Source organism: Serinus canaria, chromosome 14, assembly GCF_022539315.1.
Source record: "Serinus canaria isolate serCan28SL12 chromosome 14, serCan2020, whole genome shotgun sequence".
In the NCBI taxonomy this organism is placed as follows: domain Eukaryota; kingdom Metazoa; phylum Chordata; class Aves; order Passeriformes; family Fringillidae; genus Serinus; species Serinus canaria.
In genome coordinates this window covers 14,786,139-14,813,880 of record NC_066328.1, presented here as the reverse complement: position 1 = coordinate 14,813,880, position 27,742 = coordinate 14,786,139, and the positions used below count along the sequence as shown (strand labels likewise).

Genomic DNA, 27,742 nt, shown 5'->3' with positions numbered 1-27,742 from the left:
GGGTCATGGGAGTGCCCGGCTCCCTCTCAATCCCCTCCCTGCTCCCGGAGCCCAGGGATGCCCGGCTCCGGTTCCATAATCCCCGGGGAGTGCCCGGCTCCTCTCCATGCCCAGGGAATGCCCAGCTCCATCCCCTCTGTGCTGTCTGTCCCTCCCGCGGTGCTCCCGGAGCCCAGGAGTGCCCGGCTCCCTCTCCATGCCCAAGGAGTGCCCAGCTCCATCCCCTTTGTGTCCCGGAGCCCAGGAGTGCCCGGCTCCCTCTCCATGCCCAAGGAGTGCCCAGCTCCATCCCCTTTGTGTCCCGGAGCCCAGGAGTGCCCAGCTCCATCCCCTCGGTGCTCCCGGAGCCCGGGGAGTGCCCAGCTCCCTCTCCATGCCCGGGGAGTGCCCGGCTCCATCCCCTTGGTGCTCCCGGAGCCCGGGGAGTGCCCGGTCCCCGCTCCATGCCCAGGGAGTGCCCGGCTCCATCCCCTCGGTGCTCCCGGAGCCCGGGGAGTGCCCGGTCCCCGCTCCATGCCCGGGGAGTGCCCGGCTCCATCCCCTCGGTGCTCCCGGAGCCCGGGGAGTGCCCGGTCCCCGCTCCATGCCCAGGGAGTGCCCGGCTCCATCCCCTCGGTGCTCCCGGAGCCCAGGAGTGCCCAGCTCCCTCTCCATGCCCGGGGAGTGCCCGGCTCCATCCCCTCGGTGCTCCCGGAGCCCAGGAGTGCCCAGCTCCCTCTCCATGCCCGGGGAGTGCCCGGCTCCATCCCCTCGGTGCTCCCGGAGCCCGGGGAGTGCCCGGTCCCCGCTCCGTGCCCGGGGCGTGTCCCGCTCCATCCCGGGATGCAGCAGCCCGGGCCCCGCCCCGGCTCGCCCGTCAAAAGGAGCCCGCGGTGCCCGAGCGTGCCAGGGACCGGCACGGGCACAGGTAAGCGGCACAGGGTCCCCTCCGGGCGGGCACGGCCACCTCCTGGCCCTGGGCCACCAAACCGGGTCACCCCCTGTCCCTGGGTCACCCCCTGTCCCTCTGCCACCCCCCCCGGGTCACTTCCTCTTTCTCTGCCACCCCCTGTCCCTCTGCCACCCGGAGCCAGCTCAGGGCGTGGTGCCTTCAATAATTCCAAATTCTCCCTGTGTTTTCCTGGACCCCCCTCAAGGGATTTTTCCCATTTTTTGGGGCTAATTGTGGGGTTTGTGAAGGGTGTTGGGGTGTCCAGGTTTCCTTGTGACCTTTACCTTTCCCCCTCTGAGTTTGGGGTTGGTATTCATTTATTTCTCTTCGGTTTTTCCTTTCTGAGCTGATTCCTGGGGCTCTCCTGAACACCTGTGCTGTGCTGGTTTTTATTTATTTATTCTGTTTGGTTTTTCCTGGCTGAGCTGGGGTGGTTCCTGCAGACCTGTCCAGAAATGTCTCCCCTGCTGCCAGGGCTGGGATTCCTCCTGCTGCTGCTGGGTGAGTCTGCAGTGGAGGGAGGGCTGGCCCAGGAGGGTTTTCCATACCTGGGATCACCCTGGAAGGGGAGATTGTGCTGCCAGAGCACCGAGTGTGACTTTGGTGGTTGCTCTAAATCCCCAGCCTTTCGTTGTCCTGTTTGTTGTTGGGTTTGCAGTGAAATGTTTCAGTTTTTAGGGTGGGAAGGTCCCACTGGGACTGATCCCTCCTGTCTGTTCAGAGCTCTGTGCTCCCTGTCCCTCTGCTGGGGCATCTGGAAGCACTTAAGGAATAATCATAATTAAATCTGATTACCTCTCTGTTCATTGAATAATAAATCCAGCAGGGTTTGGGGTGGGAGGGACCTTAAACCCCCTCTGCTCCACGGGCAGGGACACCTCCCACCATCCCAGGCTGCTCCAAGCCCTGTCCAGGGACACTTCCAGGCGTGGGAAATCCATTCCAGGCGTGGGAAATCCATTCCAGGCGTGGGAAATCCATTCCAGCCTCCCAGGGAACAATTCCCCCTGTCCCACCCAGCCCTGCCCTGGGGTGGGAGGGCATATTCCCCAATTCCCAAATTCCCAACATCCCACTCAGCCATTCCCTGGGTCCTGTCCCAAATCCTGCACCCCACTGGGGGAAGGCTCCTTTGGCTGTTAATTAATGACAGTTCTGCATTAATTAAACGATTAAAAATCAGGTAATTAAGGCAGGTGTTGTGCTAATGAAGTGGAGGAGGCAGTGCAGGTGTTGTGCTGATGAAGAGCTCATTTAGGGCCCCCTTCCCTAAATCCTAATGCAGGTGTTGGGATTGGGAACTCATCCACAGCAGGAAAGTCACTCCCCCATCAGAGCTGTGGAGCTGCAGAGCCCTCTCTGTCCCTGCCCTCATTCCACTGCTATATAATATAGTATATTATCATATAATATATTAATATATTATAACAGAGCTAGATATAATATATAGAATATTATATATATATCTTATATCTTATATCTATCTTATTATCTTATATCATATCTTATATCATATCTATATCATATCTTATATCATTATCTTATATCATCTTATATTATTTTATGTTATTATTTTATTATATTTTCAATTTTATTATATTTTTATTCTTATATTTTTAGTTTTATTATATTTTAATTTTATTATTTTATTTTATTTTTTATTATATTAATGGATCGATCTATTATCTATCAATAATATATTGATATATTGTATTGATATATTAATATATACTATTATAATATATACTATACTAATTTAAACTAATATAACATATTCTGTATTACATTACATTCTATATATATTAATATAATATTTTCTATAATAACCTGAATTATAATATTCGTATTATAATTCAGGTTATTATAATATGTCCCACCCTTCACATGAGACTAAAAATAGAATAAATTTTTAAAACACCTCTGAGCTGCCCCATGTGTGAGTCAGCAAACAGCAGAATCCAGCAGAAAGGGAGCGGAGGGAGCTCAGGGAGCTGGGCTGGGGCTGGCAGGGGCTCCGTGCTGGCTCTGCTCCCAAACCCCCTTGTCTTGCAGGGTGCCAGGGAGCTGCTGCTGCTGGGACAGAGCTGGTGAGGCACATCCAGCCCCAAACTGAAATCTGTGTGGTTCAACCCGGGTGGTTTGGGCTGGGGGGACCCTAAAGATCAGCCACGGCAGCCCCCCCTCCTCTGGAACCCCCTGAAACCTCCAGGGGAACGATCCCTGCCCTTGGGGGTGGGATGGGCTGGAACTGCCCAGGGGATTGAGGTGCAGAGCCAGGAGCTGTCCTGGAGCTCGGGGCTTTGGGGTGCTCAGGGTTTGGGGTTTCAGTGAGTGAGCTCAGAGTTTGGGGTCTGGGGGTGCTCAGGGTCTGGGGTTTGGGGGTGCTCAGGGTTTGGGGTTCTCAGTGTGCTCAGGGTTTGGGGTCTGGGGGTGCTCAGGGTTTGGGGTTCTCATGTGCTCAGGGTTTGGGGTTTGGGGGTGCTCAGGGTTTGGGATTTCAGTGAGTGTGCTCAGGGTCTGGATGTGCTCAGGGTTTGGATGTGCTCAGGGTTTGGGGTTTCAGTGAGTGTGCTCAGGGTCTGGATGTGCTCAGGGTCTGGGGTTTGGATGTGCTCAGGGTTTGGGGTTTGGGGGTGCTCAGGATTTGGGGTTTCAATGTGCTCAGGGTCTGGGTGTGCTCAGGGTTTGGAATTTGGGTGTGCTCAGGTGCACCCCACCCCAAAGGGCTCCCCCAGTGTGTGTGCAGTGATCCCAAACAATGTCAGAGCTGCATTTTAACCCCGTCTCTTTTCTCCCCCTCCTGGTGCAGTGCTCCAGCTCCCCTGTCAACGGTGAGTTCCTTCCCAAACATTTATTTATTTATGTTTTTATTCAGAAAGCCCAGAGAGGGCTCTGTGTGCCAAATGCTCTCCCCATTCCTTACCTTTGTGTCTCTCTTTGTTCTGGGCTCAGAATCTGCCGTGTGTGCCTCGGTGCCGAGGTAGGTGAGCCATCCCCGGGGCATTTCCCTGGGAGCATTCTGCTCTCCTGGGGTGACCACATCCCTCTGAACCCAGATTTTGGGGTTTTCCCCGGGGCTGCCTGTGGGCAGGGAGGGCTCTGCTCGCACTTGTTCAGACAGGGAAGGCAAAGAGCCCCGCTGGGGTTTGGTGTCTGCAGAGACAAAGAAAGGCAGGGCCAGGCTCTGGGCAGCAGCCAAGAGCCTTGGCACTGGTGCTGAGCTTATCTTGGCTCCAGTGCGGCTCAAACAGCTCCAGTCCAGACCTCACCCACCCTGATGTGTGGCTGAGGGTCAGCGGTGCCCCCCTGCCTGTCCCTGTCCCTGTGCCAGTGCCAGCACCCTCGCCCTGCCCTGTGTGCCCTGTGTGCCCTCAGCCCTGCTCCTGCTCCCTTTGGGAGGGCTGGATCCCTCCTGGGCACAGCCAGCAGCCAGACCCTGCCCAGGGGCACTCAGGTGCCTGTGGGTGCTGTGCCCAGCTGTGCTCTGGGCTGCTGGGGGGTGACACTTCACATCTGGGTCTGTCCCCAGCCACTCCTGCTCTGCCTCCCCACCCAGTTCTGCCCCAGTTTGCAGCCCATCCTCTCCCAGTTCCCACCCAGTTCTGCCCCACTCCCAGCCCATCCTGCCCCAGTCTCCCCATTCCCATCCCATCCTCTCCCAGTTCCCCATTCCCATCCCAGTTCCCCATTCCCAGTGCTGTCCAAGTCTGCCCCATTCCCATTCCCAGTTTCCTGCATCCCCATTCCCAGTCTGTCCCAGTCCCCCCCATTCCCAGTCTGTCCCAGTCCCCCCCATTCCCAGTCTGTCCCAGTTTCCCCATTCCCAGTCTGTCCCCGTTTCCATTCCCAGTCTCCCCCCCATTCCCAGTTTCCCAATTCCGAGTCTCCCCCATTCCCACTTCCCCCATTCCCATTCCCCCTCCCACGCTGTCCCAGTCCCCCCCTTTCCCAGTTCCCCCCATTCCCAGTCCCCCATTCCCATTCCCCCTCCCACGCTGTCCCTGTCCCCCCAGTGCCAGCCAGGAGCAGCTCCTGGAGGTGGCCCGAGGCCAGAGGTCCCCGTGCAGCCTCAGCTTTGGCCAGCTGGCCTGTGCCCAGGTGAGGACCCCCAATCCCTGCTTCCCAGGGGCTGGAATTTGTGTTCCTCGGGAATTCTGGCACTTCCCACCAGCCCCGGGGGAGCAGCCACGGCTCTGCCCGGGTTTTCCCCCTGAGCTGTGGCAGTGCCACCCTCCAGGGGACACCTGCCCTGTGCCACGGGGCTCAGCAGTGCCCAAACCACCCGGGACACCTTTGGGAATTGGGGATTTCCTTCTCCACGCTCCTGGAGGGAGGAGGAAGGTGGGGCAAAGGGGCTTTGAAAATCGAATTGACTCTTAAAAACTGGTGTCACATCCTTGGGATGGATCCCTGCAGGAGAGTCACCCTGGGTGAGGGGGGAAAGCACAACTAGAGAAGTAAAAACACAATTAGAAGGGGCAAAAGCACAATAAGAGAAGTAAAAGCACAATTAGAGAAGTAAAAACACAACTAGAGAAGTAAAAGTACAATTAGAAGGGGCAAAAGCACAATTAAAAGGGGTAAAAACACAACTAGAGAAGTAAAAGCACAATTAAGAGGGGTAAAAACACAATCAAGAGGGGTAAAAGCCCAAGTAGGAATGGTAAAAACACAATTAAAAGGGGTGAAATCCCAATCAGAACTGGTTGCAGCCTGGAAAATTCCACCTGGGCTATTCCAGGTTTACTTTCTCCCCTGGTTTTGTCATTGTCTCTCGAGCTGCTGCAGTAATTGCAGTTAAATTGACAGCAATTGGTGGGTTTTGGTCAGTATTTCTGACAGAAGGATGGCACTCCTGCAAATGTTTATCCGTGGGTTTGGGGATTTTTTTTTTTTTTTGTGGGTGTTTGTTTTTTTTTCTTTTTTTTTTTTTGTTTTTGTCTTCTGCTGTTTGTAATCCATTCCCTGAAAACACGTTTGGGAATTCAAGAGGTCCCCATGGAAGTTTCTAGTTAGGTGAAATTTTTCAGAAATTTGGGCGAAGTTTTGGCGATTTGGGGGTGGGTTTTGGGTTTTTTTTTTGGATAAAGCTTTTAAAAGTGTTTTCCCCTGCAGGGAGGAATCCCTTCCCAAGTGCCCAGGTGTGCCTGACCCAGAGCTGATTTCCCCTTGAATATCCTCTTGATTTGCATTTCCCCTCTGCTCCAGGGACCTTGGCTCCAGGACCTTCAGGATGATTTCCTCCTCTCCTTATTTTCCTGCCTGGCCTCCAAACCCAGCACAGCCTTGGATCCAGAATATTCCATCCTCTTCTTCTCCAAATATGATGCCAGGAAGCTTCTGGCCTCCCTGAGCCTGTTCAGCCAGCAGGTGAGCCTTCCCTCCAGTGGAATTCCCTCCAATCCAGGGCACTTTTGCTCAGGAAAAACCTTCATTTCAAATCCCCTGACTATTTTTTTAAACCTTATTTTGGAAAGAGATGCTGCCCTGATTTTAAAAGATTTTTTTAAGAGTTTTTTTTTTTAAGAGTTTTTTTTTTTAAGAGTTTTTTTTTTTAAGAGTTTTTTTTTTTAAGAGTTGAGGCCTGGAGTTGAGGCCTGGAGTTGAGGCCTGGAGGTTCGTTATTTTTTCAAGAAAGAGTTTTTAAAATATTTTTTTAACATTTTCTGAGCCTCCTGATGTTTACATCCTTGTGACGAACTCTCTCACACCCTTTCTGTTAATAACTCATTGTTTTCCATCCTTTTCTGGAGGAGGAGAATTCGGATGGGCTGTTGGTTGGTCCAGTGCCATTGGAGAGGTGGCACTGTCACCTCCAACCCGCTGTCACTTTTGGAAATCCATAAACGCCGGAGTCAGAAACTAAAAATTCTCTTTTTACCGTGAAAAGAGCAGCGAGCCCACGCCCTGTGTCCTGTCCCGACAAAGTTCCCCACCCAAAGCAGCAGATTTACTGTGTCACTCTGGATTTGGAGTCTGGTTGGAATTCCCTGGAATTTCCCCCCCAGTCTCCGCAGGTGGCCCTGTCCCAGGAGTGGAGCCTGGTGCTGCTCAGCGGGCTGTGGGAGAGGATGCTCCGGGAGCCCGGGGTGGGTTCCCCCGCGGTGCTGCTGCCCTGGCTCCGGCAGGGGCTGCTGCCCCTCCTGCCGCACCCCCGGCTCGGGCCCTGCCTCCGCGCCAAGCGCGTCTCCTGCCAGATGTTCCAGCTGCTGTGAGTGCGGGCTGACCCCCCCGGGGGGGAAAATCCCTGTGGAGAAGGGTGGGAGATGGGTTTGTGCAAAAGCTTTAAGGTTTAATTAAAGGTTTGTGCGGCGTGTGTGTTTAGGTGTCGATTTTAAGATAAAAAAATGTTGGTTTAGGAGTGTTATAGAATGGCCAAGAAATGCTTGTAGTGTGGTGGAATTTGGAGATTACAATGCACTGTTTTTTGGAATTAGGAGGTTACAACACACTGGGGGTTTTGGAATTAGGAGGTTACAACACACTGGTTTTTTTTGGAATTAGGAGATTACAATACACTGGCTTTTTTGGAGTTAGGAGATTACAATACACTGGGTTTTTTGGAATTAGGAGATTACAATACACTGGCTTCTTTGGAATTAGGAGATTACAATGCACTGGCTTTTTTACAGATAGGAAATACAAATGCACTGGGGTTTTTTACAATTAAGAAATTACAATACACTGGCTTTTTTACACTTAGTAAATCACAGTACACTGTGTTTTTTTGGAATTAGGAATTACAATACACTGGGTTTTTTTACAATTAGGAAAATACAATACACTGGCTTCTTTGGAATTAGGAGACTACAATATACTGGGTTTTTTACAATTAAGAGATTACAATAATGGTTTTTCACAGTTAGGAAATTACTATACACTGGTTTTTTTTTTTTTTTTTGAATTAGGAGATTGCAATACACTGGGTTTTTTTAAATTAGGAGATTGCAATACACTGGCTTCTGGTTGTGATGGTGTGAATTATAACGTCTGTATGGCCTCACCCTTCTCGTGAGACTGGAAATGGAATAAAAGTTTTTAAAACCCCTCTCAGTTGCCCCATCTCTGGGTCAGAAAAGGGCACAATCTGACAGAAAAGGACGGGATTGAGAAAATCCATGTTTTGTGAGAGCCCAGCAGTGTCTGAGGTGTTTTCCTTCCTTTGGCAGAGTGGCTGCCCTGGATGGAGTCTATTCCCAGCTTTCTGTGGAGGAGCAGAGGAATCTCTACTCTGGGATCAAGCAGTTCCTCACCCAGCCTGGTAAAAGATTTCCCTGAGCTCCCAGGGGGTTTGGGAGTCTCCAGTGGGAGCAGGCTGGGGCTGTCAGTCATGGAGGGATCTGGGGATGATTTCCCTGCCTGGAGGCTTTATTAACCCAGGGTTTTATAAATGTTTATAAATCCACTGCGTCTGCTGCCTGTGCAGGTTTGGCTGTGCTCAGGAAGGAGGAGGGAGGAGGAAAGAGGCTGGGCATGGGATATTGGCAGGGCTGGGATTCCCTCTGCCCTGCCCCGTGGGAATTCGGGGTGTGCGCACAAATTTGGATTTGGGTGTGAGCAGGGAGCTCTGCTGGGCTGCAGCCTCCCCCAGGAGGGAGAAATCCCAGTCCCAGTGGCTCCTGAGGCAGGGCCAGGCTGCAGCTCCACGGGCTCTGTGTCCCTGCATTCCTGTCTGGCTGCAGGACCCGGGCAGAGCTGCCACAGCCCCAACTCCACTGCCTGGTTCCGGAATTTCCTGGGCTCCTTCCTGGAGCACGCCACCGTGGAGGACCTGCAGCTCTTTGGGGATGAAGCCACAGTAAGTGGGGACCCTGGGGGGGTCACACTCCTGTCCTGAGCAAAATCAGAGTCCCAGGATGGTGGGATTGGAAGGATTGAAGGGTCACCCATCCCATCCCAGCCTCACCCACCCTCCCAGGGTGTCACTGTCACATTTTTTGGAAAAATCCCCTTGCCCAGGATTCTGCTTCTGGGAAGCTGAGAAGGCTCAGAGAGAAAGGAGAACAATAATGATCTGGTTGGCTTCTCCTGTGTTTTGCTGCTTTGGAATTTGGAGATTTTTTTACCAACTGGTGATTGTTTCATTGGTTTCATGTGAAATGTTTTGACTTATTGGCTGTGTCAGGACTCTAGAGAGAATCACAAATTTTCATTATTATCTTTTAGCCTTCTGTCTGTATCCTTTCTGTATTCTCTAGAGTAGTTTAGTGAAGTATTCTTTAATAAAATATAGTTCATTAAAATAATAAGTCAGCCCTCTGAGAACATGGGGTCAGATTCATCATTCCTTCCAATGCTGGGGGTCCCAGAAAACACAAGCCCAGGGAGCTCCAATCCCTGCCCAACCTGGCCCTGGAATTCCTGCCAGCAGGAATATTTCTCTGGCTAATCTGGGGTGACAGCACTGCAGTTTTTTGCCCCCATCATGTGATGAGAGGGATTTGCACAGAAGCTGGATTCACAAAGGGAATTCTGCAGGCAGCAGACTGGAGCCAGTGAGAGGAACAGCCCCAAACCTGATCAAGGTCCCAGTGTTTACTTGAAAACCAGCAAAATAAAGCTCAGCACAACTTTAAACCCAGGTGTAAATCCCTGAGGTTGGTTCAGACTGTCCCCTGTCACTGTCAGGACTGAAGGATCCATCTGAGCCATTTCCCCTTTTTATTTTGTTTTCACCTCCAGCTTCAAAAATTCGCCAGGGACCCGGAGAATGTGGAGCTGGTTGGGAACCTCACCTTGCTCAGGGAGACTGCCCAGTACTACACCCTGCTCCTGACCTCTGCTCCTGCCCTTCCACTGGCCAGGTATGGATCTGAGGGGCTCTGCTCTCCTGGCACGGCTCAGCATGGCACTGTTCATTCATTTCCTCTTGAAAGGTTCCTTTCATTTCCTCTTTAAATGGTCCATTTTTTTTTCTTTAGAGTTCCATTAATTTTCTCTTTAAAGGGTCTGTTCATTTTCTCTTTAAGGGTTCTGTAATTTTCTTTTTAAAGGTTCTATTACTTTTTTCTTGAAAGGTTCTATCAATTTTTTTACTTTAAAGGCTCTGTCCCTTTTCTCCCCAGGGGCTCTGTCCCTTTTCTCCCCAGGGGCTCTGTCCCTTTTCTCCCCAGGGGTTCTGTCCCTTTTCTCCCCAGGGGCTCTGTCCCTTTTCTCCCCAGGGGCTCTGTCCCTTTTCTCCCCAGGGGCTCTGTCCCTTTTCTCCCCAGGGGCTCTGTCCCTTTTCTCCCCAGGGGCTCTGTCCCTTTTCTCCCCAAGGGCTCTGTCCCTTTTCTCCCCAGGGGCTCTGTCCCTTTTCTCTCCCAGGGGCTCTGTCCCTTTTCTCCCCAGGGGCTCTGTCCCTTTTCTCCCCAAGGGCTCTGTCCCTTTTCTCTCCAAGGGCTCTGTCCCTTTTCTCCCCAGGGGCTCTGTCCCTTTTCTCCCCAGGGGCTCTGTCCCTTTCTCCCCAAGGGCTCTGTCCCTTTTCTCTCCAAGGGTTCTGTCCCTTTTCTCCCCAGGGGCTCTGTCCCTTTTCTCCCCAAGGGCTCTGTCCCTTTTCTCTCCCAGGGGCTCTGTCCCTTTTCTCCCCAGGGGCTCTGTCCCTTTTCTCCCCAGGGGCTCTGTCCCTTTTCTCTCCAGGGGCTCTGTCCCTTTTCTCTCCAGGGGCTCTGTCCCTTTTCTCCCCAGGGGCTCTGTCCCTTTTCTCTCCAAGGGCTCTGTCCCTTTTCTCTCCCAGGGGCTCTGTCCCTTTTCTCCCCAGGGGCTCTGTCCCTTTTCTCCCCAGGGGCTCTGTCCCTTTTCTCTCCCAGGGGCTCTGTCCCTTTTCTCTCCCAGGGGCTCTGTCCCTTTTCTCTCCCAGGGGCTCTGTCCCTTTTCTCTCCCAGGGGCTCTGTCCCTTTTCTCCCCAGGGGCTCTGTCCCTTTTCTCTCCAGGGGCTCTGTCCCTTTTCTCCCCAGGGGCTCTGTCCCTTTTCTCTCCAAGGGTTCTGTCCCTTTTCTCCCCAAGGGTTCTGTCCCTTTTCTCTTTAAAGGTTCCATTTTCAATAAACCCCACTGCCCTTGCTCTCTGGGGCCAGATCCCCAGCTCCTTTCCTGGGAGATGATTTCCCTGCGGTGCTTCCAGGGATTTCCATCTCCCTGAGCTGGAGCTTTGGCAGCAGCAGAGCTGGGATGACGGGGGAAGGTGCCTGGAGAAGAGCATCCTCTGGGAGAGAGGGAAGCTCTGCCGGAGCCCGGTGTGAGCCAGCCCCTCCTTTTGTCCCGCAGCCTCCCGGACAGGCTCCTTTGTTACCTGAGCCCCGGGGCAGTGGCGAACCTGAGCAGGGAGGAGGCGCTGGGAGTGGCCCAGAGGCTGGGCAGGAGCTGCCCCTGGAGCCGGGGCATGCCCGGAGCCTCCCTGGCACCGCAGGAGCTGCAGGTGAGCACCTGGGAATCCTCTCAGCTGCACAGAACCTGCCGGGGGTGGGCCCAGCTCTGTGTCCCCTCTTGTCACCCTCCTCTGGGTCACCTTTGTTGTGTCTTTGTTTGGTGTCTGGCTGGGCTTTCATCCCCTCACAGGGGTGGGGATGGTCCATCCCCATCGAGAGGGAGACCATCCAAAGCAACACTCCATTTCCAGAAGGTTTAAGCTGTTTTTATTCCAGCGTGCATGCATTCTGTACATTCTTACAGAGCTCAGAAGTTTGCACTCATTGGGCAGGAAAGACAAAGAAAATGCTCATTGGAACAGACAGTTGCAGTTTTCTCTCGTTTATCCTTTTTGTTTCTTGGTTTCTTATTTAGCCTTCTTTCTTTCTTGGTTTCTCTTATTTATCCTTTTTTGTTTCTTGGTTTCTCTTCCTTCTCCTTCTTTCTTGGTTTCTCTTATTTATTGTATTTGGTTTCTTGGTTTCTCTTCTATCTCCTTTCTTGCTTGCTTTTCTCTTCTTTCTTCGTTTCTCTTCCTTCTCTTTCTTTCTTTCTTGCTTTTCTCTTCTTTCTTTCTCCGTCTTTCTTTCTTGGTTTCTCTTCTTTCTCCTTCTTTCTTAGTTTCTCTTCTTTCTCTTTCTTTCTTTTTTGGTTTCTCTGTCAACAACCTTGGTAGAAAACTCTTTCAGGGGTGAACAAACTTACCAGACTTCTCTCTGGCCCACAGAAGTCGCTGTAAAACCTCTCCCACACACCCAGAGGCAAACCCGAGGCAGACCCCAGGGATTTAAGGCTGTGGCATCCAGCTTTGCTGCTCTGACTCTGCTCTGTCTCGTGGCACAGGTGGCTTCCTCCCTGCTGAGGAGTTTGGATGATTCCTCCCCAGCCATGCTGGCAGCCCTGGGCCAGGCTGCCCTGGGGCTCTCAGTGTCCAGAATCCAGGAGAACATCCCTGAGGAGCACCTGGAGGCAGCTCTGCCTGCCCTGGGCAGGGTGCAGGGCTGGAGGGCTGAGCAGGCCAGGGCTGTGGTCAACAAACTGCTCAGCTCTGGCTACCAGGTACTGCAGAGCTCCTCACACCCAGCAGGCTCCTCCTGGGAACTCCAGGGAGGTTGGGGGTGCCCATCCCTGGAGGTGTCCAAGGGATGTCTGGAGGTGGAGTTGATGCCTTGGGAACAGAGGCTGCACAGAGTTAAAGGAATAAAGTTGGGATTTATTGGAAGGACTTCAAAGGATGCTGACAGAAGCAGAGGACACAGCCTCGAGCTGCACCAAGGGGAATTTAGGTTGGGTATTAGGGAGAAGTGTTTTACAGAAAGGTGATAAAGTTCTGGAATGTTCTGCCCAGGAGGGGGTGCAGTCCCCATCCCCGGGGGTGTTTAACTAAGCCTGGATGTGGCACTGGGGGCCAGGGCTCAGTTGGGGTGCTGGGGCTGGGTTGGACTCGATGATCCTGAGGGTCTCTCCCAACCCAGTGATCCTGGGAATTCTGTGGATGCACCTTGGGCAGCCCCAGAGCCCAGCCAGGGCTACACCCAGCATGGACAATGGGTCAGGAGTTTTCACACTTTGATCATTTTTGGTCCATTTCCATACTGGGGTTCATGGTCCAGTTCCAGCTCAGGTTCTGCAGTCCCACCCTCCCAGACTGCTCTCCTCCATTCCCTGCTGTTTGCACTTTTTGGGGCTGGAGCTCAGCAGTGTCCTCGGTTCTGGGGCTGGAAAATGCAGGAAATTTTTCTTTTGAGAAACATTTATAGAAAAATAGGAATTTCTAGAGAAACAGGCATTGCTGAGAGAGAAATAGAACTAGAGACAAGTTTCAAAGGATGGCCTTGCAAATCAGGCTGGATACTTTGGAGAAATAGAACTGTGAAAGATGCATTGTGGTGGGACCCACAAGGGGTAATTTTAGATTATTAACTGTAGGGCATTTACAGCATGGTGTAGGAAAAGCTGATAGGCCAAGAAATGCTTATAATATAATTAAGAAATAGTTAACTTCTGATTGTGATGGCCTGAATTATAACATCTGCATGGTCTCACCCTCCACATGAGACTGAAAATGGAATAAAAGCTTTTAAAGCCCCTCTCAGTTACCCCATCTCTGAGTCAGAAAACAACTTGATCTGACAAAAAAGGATTGCTCTGTGTGCCTGAGCTGTGAGGAGAACTCGCTGGCACTTTGTATGAGGTTCAGAGTTAGAAAGCAATGCAGAATCTGGGCAATAGAAAAGCTCAACCTGAAGGCATGAGCACCCAGAGCTCTGGGCTGGGCACAGCTGGGACTCGGGGATCTCAAAGGTCTCTTCCAAGCTGATTTTTCCTGGGATTCCCTTGCAGATCCTGGATGGACAGAGCCTGGCCCAGCTGGGCACTCTGGTGGGTGGCCTCAACAGCAGCACGCTGTGGAGCCTGTCCCCAGAGGTTGTCCTGGAGGCCCTCCAGCTGCCAGGCTTTGCCCAGCACGTGGACACCCTGCCCTCTGCTCTGAAAAGGATCCTGGTGGAAAAGGTGACCTTGCTTTGTCTCACACGGGGCAGGGCTGGGGGCACTGCTTACCTGGGGCCAGGTGTGGCCCAGCTGCACCCTGCCAGCATTCCCTGGGGGATTGCTCACAGCCAGGCAGGGGGGCAGCAGGACAGGCCACTCAGCTCCTGTCACTGTCACTGTGTCACTGTCCTTGGCCCTCTCAGCCTCTTGGGGACAAGGCCAGGAGGGATTTGCTTCATGGGGTGCTCCCAGAATCTGCTCCCCAGTGGATGTTCCCAGGGAAAGGACAGGAATGGAGCAGAGTAATTCAAGGCTGGACTTGATCCTGGAGGTCTTTTCCAACCCAAGCAATTCTGGGGTTCTGATCCTGCCATGGCTGGGTGAGGCTAAAGCTGGGTGAGATTTGCCATGGTTTCTTCTCTTGGGTTTTTTTTTTCCCAAGGTTTCCTCCAGGGTTGGCCACCCCGCTGAGCTGGTTAAACTTATCCCCAGTGCTCTGGCCAGCTCCATCCCAAAATCCCTGCTGGTCTTTGGGGAAGAGAAGCCAAACCTGCAGGATCTCAACAGCAAACCATGGAGCAGAGAGCAGGTGAGGAGGGATGGGCTCCTCCTTCCCCTCCCTGGCAGCCCTGCCCTCTGTGGGGCCGTGAATTCCACAAATCCCCCTGGAAATGGAGCCCTTTTCCCTGGAAAACCTCTGGCCCCTTTGCTCCCCAGGCTGCCATGTTTTTCAGTGATGTGGTGAAGGCAGAGCCTGACTTCAACAGGTACAGACTTTCCTCCTCCCCTTCCACTTTCTGTTTGTTTTCCTGGCAATTCCCACCCTTCCATCTTCCATCCACATCCACCCCCTGGAACCCATGGAGACAGATGGGAAATGGAATGGGAGCCCAGACACAGAACACAGAGATTTACCAGGGCTCAGCTGCCAGATACACCCAGGGACCACATTTTCCTTCTGAAATGATGCTGCTGGCTCAGGCTGCACCTGGAATCTTGCTCCAGATTGTGTCTGGAATGCCTTTCCAAGCAGGGAATGCCTTTCCAAACCTCCCAGGGGGCAATTCCAGGGATTCATTTAGAGGGGCTGCTTTGTCTTTTGACGTATTTGAGATGAAAATTGTGAAAGCAGAGATTTATATCTGGGAAAAACCAGTGGGGTGAGCAGGGTCCTGCTCTGAATGCACCTCCCTGAAGAGTTTTCCCTTCTGATTTTCCTGCTGGGGATTCCCAGGCTCTCCCAGTCTGTGCTCCAGGGCTTCACCTGTGCAGCTGCCAGCACTGTGGGGGCAGAAAGGGTCCAGGAGCTGGCCAGAGTCATGAGGAAGAAGAAGGTCAGGCTGGGCCAGGACCAGGTAATGCCTCCATTCCCAAGGGTTTGGTGCAGGTACTGAAGGAAATTGTCCAGGCAGAGCAGCCCCTGGAGCTCGGGGGCTGCAGCAGGGGTGACAGGAGGTTGGGATGGGGTTTAGGGACAGGTTCTATCCCCAGAGGGTGACTCAGGGACAGAGGGTGGTTGGGGTGTCAGGGTGGTCCCTTCCTGTGTCCCTCCCACAGCTCTGAGTTTCCCTGAAGAGAGGAGAAGCCCAAACCCTTTGATTTCCATATTTTTTTCCCCTTTCTTCAGAACAGCATAAAATCTTTCCATTATTTTATCTTTTCCTTGTGTTCTGTGGTGGTTTCTCTCCTGGATCCATCTCTGGTTCCTTCCAGCTGAGCTGCTTGCTGAGGATGGTGACTCTGCAGGGGACTCCCCAGGACTGGGACACTTATCCCCAAGACCTGCTGCTCTTTTTAAGGTAACTCTGCTGTGGTTCCCATCATGTTGCCTTAGAGCAACGTGGGAATAATAAAAATTGCTTTATAACCAGGCTGGCTAATTTGATTTCTATTTCAGAGTTGTTTAGGCCTCTTTCTGGGCAATGAAAAATGGGATTGCAGAAAGCTGGAGGAGGGTAGATTTGCATGAGATATTGGAATAAATCCTTCCTTGTCAGGGTGGGGAGGCCCAGGTTCCCCAGAGAGGCTGAGGCTGCCCCATCCCAGGCAGGGGCCAAGGCCAAGTTCAGCATTCCCAGGTCTCTGAATGTGCTTTTCCCTTACACCACCAGAGAAAACAGGGAACAAAGAGAATTCCCCTGTTCCAGCACCTTCCTGCTCTGGCTCTGTCCCCAAACCTTGAGCAGTTTTAAGCTGTGCCTCACACAATAGATCCCTTCAGGTGAAAACTGATTTTTAAGAGCCATTTTTTAAATTCAGGGAATTTTTGAAGGATTTAATGGCATAGAAGAAAACTGGGGAAGAGCAACTCCTGGAGTTGAGTGTGCAGGTGTGGGAGATGTTTTATCAGACATGGGGTGCCTCCAGCTCGACCTCATTCCCCAAAATTCATGGAGCTTGTCCTTCCAGCCCCTCAGACTATGCAGGGAACTGCAGCCAGTTCTTCACCAACGTTGGGAAGGCAAACGAGGATGTTCTGCCCAGAGAGGCCCCTCAGAGGCAGCAGCTGCTCCTGGAGGCTCTGGAGTGTCTGGTATGGGGACAGGGACGGGGGTCCTGCAGGGCTTGATTGGGGTCCTGCAGGGCTTGATTGGGGTCCTGCAAGGCTTGATTGGGGGTCCTGCAGGGCTTGGGGTCCTACAAGGCTTATTTGGGGTCCTGCAAGGATGGGGATCCAGCAGAGCTTGAAATCCTGCAGGAATTGGGGTCCTTCAGGGCTTGACTGGGGTCCTGCAAGGCTTGGGGTCCTACAGGGCTTGATTGGGATCCTGCAGGAATTTGGGTCCTGCAAGGATGGGGATCCAGCAGAGCTTGAAATCCTGCAGGAATTGGGGTCCTGCAGGGCTTGATTGGGGTCCTGCAAGGATGGGGATCCAGCAGGGCTTGAAATCCTGCAGGAACTGGGGTCCTGCAGGGCTTGACTGGGATCCTTCAGGGCTTGATTGGGGTCCTGCAGGGCTTGAAATCCTGCAGGAATTGGGGTCCTCCAAGGCTTGGGATCCTGCAGAGCTTGGGGTCCTGCAGGGCTTGCTTGGGGTCCAGGGATGCTCCATCCCAGTTAATGCCTCTGCCTTTATTCCAGGGAGTTTCTGGCACACAAATAAGTAAGGGGAACGCTGAGATCCTGGGCTGGCTGGTGTGTGAGCTGGGTGAGGAGTACATCAGGAGTTCTGGAGGCAGCTTGCTGAAGGATTTGAGCCAGTGTGGGTCTTTCCTGCCTGAGCAAGAAGAGGCCATCAGGGACGTCCTCAGCAGTGGCAACACCACCTTTGGGTATGGCTTTTCCTCCTGGACTCCTCCCTTAATCAAACCCACAAGCAGCTTGATCAAAAACCCAAAAAACTTCTTCATTTTGAGCTTTGCACTGGGTCTTTTATGTTCTTTGGTTGATGTTATTTCAGCTGAAAGGCCTGGGTGAAATTCTCCTGGAAAATGTGGTCACCTCTGTGTCTCTTGCTCATTATAAAAGCTTTTCCTCCCATCTGCTAAATTAATTTTTCTTTAATCAAACTTCTCTGCCTGGCCTGGTGGTGACAGGTGAGGTCAAGCTGTTTGTCAGGCACAGACTTCAGGTGACATTCTGCCTGTCCACTGAGAGATGTTTGATAAATCCCTGTTCTAACACACAGAAATAAAATATTTTCCTTCCTGGTCAGTTGCCCCGAGATCTTGGCACTGAACTGGGCCATAGCAAGCAACAGAAATTCTTTGGGTTCCAGAGAGAGCCTTAAGAAAGGAATGTGTTTGTTCAAGGCCATTTTCCCACCCAGCTGCCCTGATTTGATGTCCCTGGCAGCTTCTGCTCTGCTGCAATGACATTCTGCGCAACAGGAAGTGGCTGAGGTGTTTGAGGGTTTGAACCTTGTGTTTTCTTAACGTCACATGTGACAAGGATGTAATCCTGGGGAATTCAAAGGTGTTTTTTTTAGTTTTGTTCTTCCTTGAGAGCTGATACCTGCTCATTTTCATTGTAGCTTGCATTAGGGATAGAAATGAGACAGATGAGACACTTGGTTTTTGTGTAGAATAGCTGAATTTTTACTGTATGTAGCTCATTTTTATGTGATGTTAGAAGGTGCTGTGTTTGAATTTAACAGGTTAGTAAATTATTGAAACTCAGTTGATTGCCTGGTAATGGTTAGTGTATATGTTTATTAAACTTTTCTCATTCTAGACAGTTTATATTTTTCCTCTATGGATTTTTATGATCCTTTTATGTATTTATTATCCTTTTATGGATTTTTTTAAGACAGAATTCTTCTTTTTATAGGTGCAAACTGTTTTCTTACAGGAATAGATTGTTATGTAAATTGATTTTTATTTTTATAATTCTTTTCCTATGGGAATGTAATAGCTTAGTTAGAGCAGTAAGGTTCAAATTATGTTTATAAGGCTGTTCTTTTGTAAGGTTTTACTTATGTGCAATATATTTTTGTCGGCAGGCCCCCTGCAGCCTGGTCAGCCTTCACCCTGAGCGAGCTGAGCAGGTTCATCCCCGTGCTGGGTCCCAGCATCCTGCAGCAGATCCCCAAGGTGGGCTGGGGACCCTGGGGAGCCCTGCTGGGGAGGGGGCTGGGCTCTGCAGAGCCAGCCTGCTTCCAGCAGCTCTTCCTTTTTGGGGCCAGAGGGATGGGCTGTGGGAGGGGAGGGTTTGTGGAGCTGGGGTGGGAGCAGAGGCTGGGCAGAGTTAATGGATAAAATAGGGATTTATTAAAAGGCCTCAAAGGATACACCTTGGGCAGTGCAAGGGCCTGGCTGTGGCTACACCCAGCATGGACAATGGGTCAGGAGTTCTCACACTTTGATCAGTTTTGGTCCATTTCCATACTGGGGTTCTTTGTCCAGTTCCAGCTCAGGTTCTGCAGTCCCACCCTCCCAGACTGCTCTCCTCCATTCCCTGCTGTTTGCATTCAGCTAGAGCTGCAGCGGTGTCCTTGGTTCTGGGGCTGGAAAAGGATTGTTCTGTGTGCCTGAGCTGTGGGGAGAACCTGCTGAGACTTTACATGGAGTTGAGAGTTATGTCCCAGTGCAGGGAATTCCCAAGAATCTGGGAAACAGGAGAGCTCAGACTGAAGGCATCAGAGCTGACAGGCTGGAGCTGCAAATCCAGGTCACTGCCAGCCCTTTCCTGTCACCTGGGGAGAGCAGGAATCACTCCCAGAGCTTTGTGAGGAGCTCCAGTCACTGGTGGGAAAGAGAGACATCAAACATTTAAGGAATTGCTTCTGGTTCAGGATCTCCAAGCTCAGAGCCCGGAGTGTGAGGAGCAAGGGCTGTGCTAGAGGCACACCCAGCATTCCCAAATCCCTCTGATGATCCTTTTCCTTGCAGAAAGCTTTGACCACCTGGCTGAGGAACTTTGCCTGGGACTCCCACCTATCCAGGGAGGAGCTGGCCACTGTCGTGGGGGAGCTCCTGCCCCGCCGGCACAAGCGAGCGGAGGGTACGGGACTGTCCTGACCCAGAACATTCCCCTGGGGACTGCCCTGTCCCAGAACATTCCCTCAGGGAGCAGGGCCCACCCTGGCCATTCCCCTGGGAGCTTCCCTGGCCATTCCTTTTGGGAGCAGGGCCCACCCTGGCCATTCCCCTGGGAGCTTCCCTGGCCATTCCCTCAGGGAGCAGTGCCCACCCTGGCCATTCCCTCAGGGAGCAGGGCCCACCCTGGCCATTCCCCCTGGGAGCAGGGCCCACCCTGGCCATTCCCCCTGGGAGCAGGGCCCACCCTGGCCATTCCCCCTGGGAGCAGGGCCCACCCTGGCCATTCCCCCTGGGAGCAGGGCCCACCCTGGCCATTCCTTTAGGGAGCAGGGCCCACCCTGGCCATTCCCCCTGGGAGCAGGGCCCACCCTGGCCATTCCCCTGGGAGCAGGGCCCACCCTGGCCATTCCCCCTGGGAGCAGGGCCCACCCTGGCCATTCCTTTTGGGAGCAGGGCCCACCCTGGCCATTCCTTTTGGGAGCAGGGCCCACCCTGGCCATTCCCTCAGGGAGCAGAGCCCACCCTGGCCATTCCCTCAGGGAGCAGAGCCCACCCTGGCCATTCCCTCAGGGAGCAGAGCCCACCCTGGCCATTCCCTCAGGGAGCAGTGCCCACCCTGGCCATTCCCTCAGGGAGCAGTACCCACCCTGGCCATTCCTTTTGGGAGCAGGGCCCACCCTGGAGCTCCTCAGGCCTCGGGAGAGGCTCCCAGGGAGGTTTGGAGTCCCCATCCCTGGAGGTGTCCAAGGAGCCCAGTGCTGGTGACAAAGTGGGGATGGGCACAGATCAACCTTGGAGGTTTTTTTCCAACTAAAAGGATTCTGGGATCCAAAGCTTGGAGTGGAAGGATTTAATTTAACCCTGTGTTTGCCGTGGCTTCAGCAGGCTGCCCAGCTGAGCTGGAGATAACAGAGGCAATGATGAATAATGACCTGATGAATGTCGCGTACACCCCCGAGCAGCTCCGTGCCTGCCTCCGGAACATCTCCAAGGAAAATCAGCTCTACCTGGAAAGTCACCTCTCTGATGTCCTCGCCTACCCCTTCAGCAACCCCCAGCTGGCTGTGCTGAAGGACTACCTGCACGAGGTAATTCCAGCCCAAAAATGGCCAATTCCCACTGATGGGATTGCTCATGACCTTGTCCTGGTGGATTTAGGATCTCCAAGGATGTGACTCAAATTTCAACTGATGGGATTGCTCAGGGCCTTGTCCTGGTGGATTTAGGATCTCCAAGGGTGTGACTCAAATTTCCACTGATGGAATCACTCAGGGCTTTATCCTAGGGAATTTAGGATCTCCAAGGGTGTGACTCAAATTTCCACTGATGGGATCACTCAGGGCTTTATCCTGGGGAATTTAGGATCTCCAAGGGTGTGACTCAAATTTCCACTGATGGGGTCGCTCAGGGCCTTGTCCTGGTGGGTTAAGGATCTCCAAGGATGTGACTCCACTGTCTCTCAGCTCCTCTCCCAGGGTTGGCTACCTTTACTAGGAAAATATTTATTTCTTATGTCTTTTTCTCTGTCTAATCAGAGTTTTCCTGGCCTGTTGGCCCTCAGCCTTTCAAGGGCACCTCTGAGAGGAACGTGGCTCCATCCTCCCTCCAGCCCTAATTCTCAGAGAGATGAAATACTGGAATCATCTGCCCAGGGAGGTGGTGGAGTCACCATCCCTGGATGTGTTCAAAAAAAGACTGGATGTGGCGCTAAGTGCCATGACCTAGTTGAGCTGTTAGAACATGGGTTGGACTCGATGATCTTAAAGGTCCCTTCCAACCTAGAAATTCTGTGATTCTGTGGAAACAGCTCCAACATCCCTCCACCTCCCCCAGGCTGCGCCCGCTCTGAGCCCCTCCCGCGGTGTCTCCACAGAGGTATCCCGACGGCTATCCCGACAGTGTGCTCTCTGCCATGGGCCCCCTCCTTCCCTGGCTCAGCCCCGAGGAGATCTCCAGCTGGAGGATGAGCTCGGCTGCCACGCTGGCTGCCTTCCTGGGAACTCGGCCCCCCGACTCCCTGGTAGGGCTGGCCTCGCCCTCCTGCAGCATCTCTGGTGCCAAACTTTGGGTGGCCCAGAGAACATAAACTTTAGAAAAGAAAGGCCTTACAAAATCAGGTTTTGTGTTCTAAACTAACCTAGTAAATTCCCATTAAAAAAAAAAAAAGAACGTAAGAATAAAAATCAGTTGTCCCAGCAACTTCTTGTTCTTATAGGTGTGAGTGTTTCTTTTACAAGAATAGATTGTTACAATCTATTCTTGTAAAAGGAACACTCGCACCTATAAAAACAAGAAGTCTAGCCCATAAAACTCCATTTAAAAATAAATCTATAAAATGTTTAATAAACATATAAAATATATAAATATTACATATGTATAAATATATAACATATATTGTTTAATAAGCAATAACCCTTACCAACCTATGAACTAGATTACTAGATTTCACTAGATTGCTAATCAATTAAATAAATGTATAAACATATCTATAAAATGTTTTATGGGCATGTAAAATATATAAATATATTACATATATATAAATATATAAGATATATTGCTTAATAATCAATTAGCCCTACCAACCAATTAACTAAGTTTCCCTAGATTACTAATCAATTAAATAAATATATAAGCATATCTATAAAATGTTTAATAAACATATAACATAGATAAAATTATATAGCGTATATATAAATATATAGCATATATTTTTGAATAAACAATAACCCTTACCAACCAATTAACTAAGTTTCATAGATTACTAACCAATTAAATTCAAACACAATAACTTCTAATACCATATAAAAATGGCATACAATAAAAATAATTTTTAAAAATTAATAAAAATAAATAAAATTAAAATTAAAAATAATAAATATTAGTAAAAAGGGTGTAAAATAAAAAAATAACTATTATAGATAAAACCAAAATACTTCTATCTCTAACACAACTCATAGCAAGACAAGCAGGTCTGAAATGGTTCCATTTTATTTTTATATTTATAAAATACTGAGTTTCATTAGGAGATGAAGCCACACCTCCTGATGCCATTAATTAATAGAATTAATTGTGTTTCCAGGCCTCAGCAGCAATCAAACGGTACCTGGAGCTGGGCAATGCCCTGAATGCCACGGCCCTGGATGCCATTGGCACCACGTACGTGTGCCTGCTGAATGCCACCCAGCTGAAGGCCATCGACCCCTCCAGCCTCAAGTGAGTCCAAGTTTGGGGTGTCCTGGGCTTCTCCCAAGAGCCCTTTGCCATCCTGGTTGGGTTTGTGGGGTGCCCCGTGGTGGGAGGGAGTGATGAACCTGACTCGGTGTTCTTAGAAGGATGATTTGTTATTTTGATGTACTGTTATATTAAAGAATACTAAACTAAACTGTGCTAAAGAATGCAACAAGAACACTTACAGAAGGCTAAAAAGGTAATAATGAAAAACTCCTGGCTCTTTCTAGAGCCCTGACACAGCTTGGCTTTGATTAACCACTGAGTCAAAACAATTCACATGAAACCAATGGAACAATCTCCAAACACACTCCAAAAGAGCAAAACACAACAGAAGCAAATCAGATAATTATTGTTTTCCTCTTTTTCTGAAGCTTCTCACCTTCCCAGGAGAAAAATCCTGGGTGAAAGGATTTTTCAAAACAATATGAATACCACACATCCTTTTCCTTTTTCTGCTCTCAGGGAAAGGGAATTTAGGAAGCACCTTAGACCCTGCCAGGCAGGGCTCAGATTTCCAATCCAACTCTCTTTCTTTCAGCCCAGCAGGCTGCAAATCTGACTCTGTGCCTGCTTTCATCTGCAGAAGTGTTAATTAAATTGAATTTCATAGAATTACTGAGTCCTTAAGGTTGCGAAAGGCCTCTCAGATCAAGTGCCACATCCTCGTGGTTTTTAAGCATTTCCACTTTGAATTCCTCTGAAAGACTGAATGGAAGGAAATGAAATTAATTAATTACCACTTGGCAAACACAGATTTATTGGGCACCATCAGAGCCATCATCACCTGAAGGACAAATTGTCAGCAGGAAACTGGGCCATTGTTTCTCCTCTCAGATTCTCTCCATGGAGCTGGGGATTAGGGATCACCTGTGCTCTGCAGAGACTCCCAGGAAAACACTCACAATATAGGAAAATTAGAAGCTTTTTTCACCCTAAATCTTTATTTTTCTACAGACTGGCATCTCTGGATCCTTCAGCCTGTTCCCAGGAGACGAAGAACCTCTTGTACCAGAAAGCCAAAGAAGCTTTCTCTGACCAGCACCGTTTGCCTGCTTACTATGAGCTGATTTTACCTTACCTGGGTATGTAAAAATCCAGGATGCTGTGGGGAAAGAGAACTCTTAGCCACAAACTAAATGGGTATCAAAATCCATCGAAGATTTTGGGAATTTTCAAAGTCAAGTTGTTGAAAGTTTGTCTTTCCAGCTTGTAGGCAGCACAAAATATTCTGTGCCTGCTCTAAGTTGCCCAAATCTGTTTCCAGACCATCACAGGGAAAATCAAACTCAGGATTTGTCTCAAAGCCCTTTTCCATGTCACAATTTTTTTTCCCCCTGTTAAGCCAAGATTTTTTTCAAATTCTTCTCACCCTTCTTTCCACTGTCTGGCATCACCACAGATTTTTAGTGCCAAGCAAAATGACTCCCAATAAAAAAAGAGGAGCATCCCCACGTTTTGCAGCTGGACCTCAGTGTGTTATCAGCCCCAGGCTAACGGGTTCTGGAGAAATCCTCATTTTGTGCAGGGACCCCTTGGGGGTCTGCCATCCTCTGATGCTCTCCTTGCTCTGCTGCAGGGGGGGCTCCTGCTGCAGATCTGAAGGTTCTCAGCAAGGACGACGTGAACATGAACGTGAGCACCTTTGTGACCTTGAGGAGAGACTCCCTGATGGTGAGCTGGCCCTTGGAGCTCTGCCATTCCCTGCACTTGGGTGGGCTCAGTGCCTGGGTTGGGTTGTGCTGTCCATGGGTGGAATCCATCCCGTCCAAATTCCATCCCATCCAACATTTCTTCTGTCAGACGAGCAGAAAGCAGGGAAAGGGCCTGAAATTCCTTCTGCAATAGAATTTGGAGTCCTGCAAAGGTGCAAAGGTAGCTGAATTTCCTCAGGGTGGGCTCTCACAGTGGCAGGGGACAGGCCAGGAGCCCACAGACGAGACAATGGCACCAATTTGGGCAGAAATCCCGTGAATTTCAGCAGGGGTGGGACCCCCAGCTGAGTCCAGGAGATTTTCATTTTCTTCCCATGGAAACTCCAACATTTCCAGAGGGGTCCCTTCCATCCCAGCCTTCCCACCCTGTCACATATAGGTAAAAACCTTATTGAAAAACCACAACCTTATAAAAGCAAGCCTTATTTTATTTATATATTAAATAGTATATATTATAATGAATATATAATATCTATAAAATATTATATATATTATATTATACTTTATTTTATTACTATTTGATTCTTCATTGTTTTAATTATTTATATTATATATTTATATAATATTTCTATTATTTATTATTTATCAATTATGAAATTAATACCTAAATTAAGATACACTCTTGTTTATGAAGTGAAAGAAGTTCTTGGTTTATTTTTAAATAAATATTTGTATTTATTTTAAAATATTTCCTACCTATTAAATGTTAAATATTTAATATTTACCATTAATTTTATTGATAGAATAAATAATATAGAATTATTTAATATATAATATATGCTAAATTTATTATATTTATTTAATATATAATATATATTAAATACTACATTTTAAATAATTTTATCAATTAAAAATAATTAATTTTTAAAATCTCATTTCTGTCTCTGACAGGAGGTCTACAAAGAGCAGCCCAGCCCCTGCTGTTGGTCACATTTTAGTGGGGTGGCCGTGTTTTATCCGGAGGGCCTGGGGCTGTTGTTACCTTGGAGTTGTTGTTGACTTTGTTTGTGGTGCTGGAGCTTGTGCAGGGCTTATCTCAGGGGGAGATTTGGGCTGCCTGGGGAGGGGTCAGGAAGCAGTTTAGCCTGAAATGCCCGCTCTGGGAGTTGGTGATGAAAGTTTGACTCCTTTCTTCCTGAAAAGGTGAGGTAACTCTAAGAAGAAGGGGTGTAATCTTCAATCTTTGGCTTACACGACCAATGTTTTTATTAATTAGAATTGTGCATAAAGGTGGGATTATTTGTTTTTGCCCAGCTGCTGACCCCCAGGGAGGTGCAGGGGCTGCTGGGGGTGCACCTGCCCGAGCTGGCACAGTGGCAGAGCAGGGCCCCGGTGCGGAACTGGCTGGCACGGCAGAAGCAGTCGGAGCTGGACAAACTCCAGGTCGGCCTGACAGGGGGCGTGCAGGAGGGCTACATCAACCTCGTCACCCCCAAATTCCCAGGTACTTTGGGGCCCTGCTGCGTGGGGTTTCATGGTTCTTTTGGGGTTTGTCTTGGTTTGGGGAGATGGGTGTGTGCTAAGGAAGGCAGGAGCCTCCCCTGAAGTGGAAAATGTAACCCTCCCCTCTGAATTGCTATAAATTTGAAATTAAGGGACTCTCAGGCAAAGATATGGGAGCAGGAGTAACAGTTCCTTAATAGGGAAGAAAATAAAAGGATAAAATAAACAATGCAGTGAACTAAAACAGCACTGACAGAGGCAGAGCACAGCCTGACACCCTGTGGGTCAGGGGGCTGGCAGCAGTGCCATTGGAATTGTGGCTCAGCCCTCCTGCAGTGCCAGGGCTGGTTCTGCTGGAGCAGGGATCCTGTAGCAGTGCCATTGGAATTGGGGCTCAGCCCTCCTGCAGTGCCAGGGCTGGTTCTGCTGGAGCAGGGATCCTGGAGAAGGGTGCACTCTGCCTCTGGAGATCCAGGGGAAAGAGAGGCAGCTGCTGCTCCTCTGGGAAATCCAGTGGAGAAACTGTGCTGGTGTTTCAGAATCTCAGATTATATCTCTGGAAGGAATGCTTGGCTCTCCCGTCTGGGCTCACATCTCCCAGTGGGATGCTGTAGCTCTTATCAGCCATGCAGGGACATTCAATGGCCTCTTATCAGCAGGTGTCTCCCCACCTGTGGAAGAGATAAGGAAAACTGCCCACTGAACAGAAGCCAGCTGCCATCCAGATGGCAAATAGATACAATTTGCTTGGCAATCCAGGTCAGGGCTGCAGCAAGGATTGCAAGTGGGGCAGCTCTGCTGAGGAGCCTGAAGCCCTGCAGGGCAAATCCTGGATCCCACCGGGAGCATCCCTGCTGAGTGAGGAGCACTTCCAGGCCTTCCTCCTCAGGGGTGCTGGGTTTGGGCTTAGAGGCAGAATCACAGTGGCTGGGGTTGAAAGAAACTTGAGGATGCTTAAGTTCCAGCCCCAAACTCAGCTTGGTGATTGCTCTGGTTAGACAGGGGAAGAGGATCCCTGCAGGGGCACAGAGGGATGTTGTCCCCTGGAGGAGTGGTTCAGCTGTCAGATCAAATTGTTTTCTGACTCAGAGATGGGGTAGCTGAGAGGGGTTTTAAAAACTTTTATTCCATTTTCAGTCTCATGAGGAGGGTGAGACCATACAGATGTTATAATTCAGGCCATCACAATCAGAAGTTAACTATTTTTTAATTATATTATAAGCATTTCTTGGCCTATCAGCTTTTCCTACACCATGCTGTAAATGCCCTAAAGTTAATAATCTAAAATTACCCCTCGTGGGTCCCACCACAATGCATCTTTCACAGTTCTATTTCTCCAAAGTATCCAGTCTGATTTGCAAGGCCATCCTTTGAAACTTGTTTTTCTCTCTCTCAACAACATCTGTCTCATTCCATGGAGTTTCCAAGTCAGCATTTCTTATCTCAAACGAATCTTATCTCTACAGATCCATTTCCCACAGTTCAGTCACTGATTTCTCTGCTCTGATGTCCTCTTTGTCCTCCAGAAACATCCTCAGCCCCTCTGGGCTCCATGGCCACAGTGTTCCACCTCTTGCCTGCCCTGCTCCTCAGCTTCCTCACGGTGTCCATCCTCTCTTGACCATCTCCTCCCAAGAGGAACCAGCCTGTGACCTGCTCTGAGACCCGGCCTGAGGAGTGCCCAGAGCTCCAGGCAGCTGGGATCAGCCCAGGACTCACTTTTGGGTTCTTTTGGCTTTCAAATCACTTGGAAAAAACCCCAGTTGTGTCTGAAGGGAAGATCCCAGACTCTCTGGTGCAGGATCTTTGCCTTCGGGACAGCCCAAGCCCAGCTCAGCCCCAAACCACTGCTAAACCCCATCTTACTGCTGGGTTTAAGGGTGAGTCCTGCAGGTTAAAAATGACATTTCCCAGAGCTGACCTCGTGACACTGCCAAGACCTCAGGGTGGGAGTGAAGTTTGCCAGCTGCTTGTAAATAAATCCTGGAACTGAGTAAAAATGCCAGAAGCAAACTGATGAGTGTCTGCTCTTCCTTGGGGCTGCCCTCACCTTCCTGACTGCAGGA

The 27,742-nt window shown here is 50.2% G+C and overlaps 1 protein-coding gene across 2 annotated transcripts; it reads left to right on the top strand.

Moving 5' to 3' along the window:
- The first annotated feature begins 928 nt into the window (after positions 1-928).
- On the top strand, positions 929-27,689 carry LOC108962296 (mesothelin). 2 transcript variants are annotated; one of them, XM_050980238.1, is made up of 28 exons: positions 929-1,432; positions 2,984-3,018; positions 3,741-3,762; positions 3,884-3,911; positions 4,945-5,029; positions 6,140-6,301; positions 6,940-7,142; positions 8,101-8,192; positions 8,614-8,729; positions 9,614-9,735; positions 11,176-11,326; positions 12,160-12,375; positions 13,660-13,830; positions 14,252-14,398; positions 14,527-14,576; positions 15,044-15,164; positions 15,523-15,608; positions 16,219-16,342; positions 16,892-17,082; positions 18,252-18,342; positions 19,141-19,252; positions 20,173-20,378; positions 21,164-21,310; positions 22,370-22,503; positions 23,476-23,603; positions 24,098-24,192; positions 25,488-25,677; positions 27,203-27,689. In XM_050980238.1, exons 1-28 carry the CDS (start codon positions 1,387-1,389, stop codon positions 27,295-27,297), a joined length of 3,366 nt encoding a protein of 1,121 aa, XP_050836195.1. In that variant the 5' UTR covers positions 929-1,386; the 3' UTR covers positions 27,298-27,689. The 2 variants fall into 2 exon arrangements, with proteins under 2 accessions (XP_050836195.1, XP_050836196.1); XM_050980239.1 differs by having other exon boundaries at positions 930-1,432; positions 20,176-20,378.
- Positions 27,690-27,742: the final 53 nt, after the last annotated feature.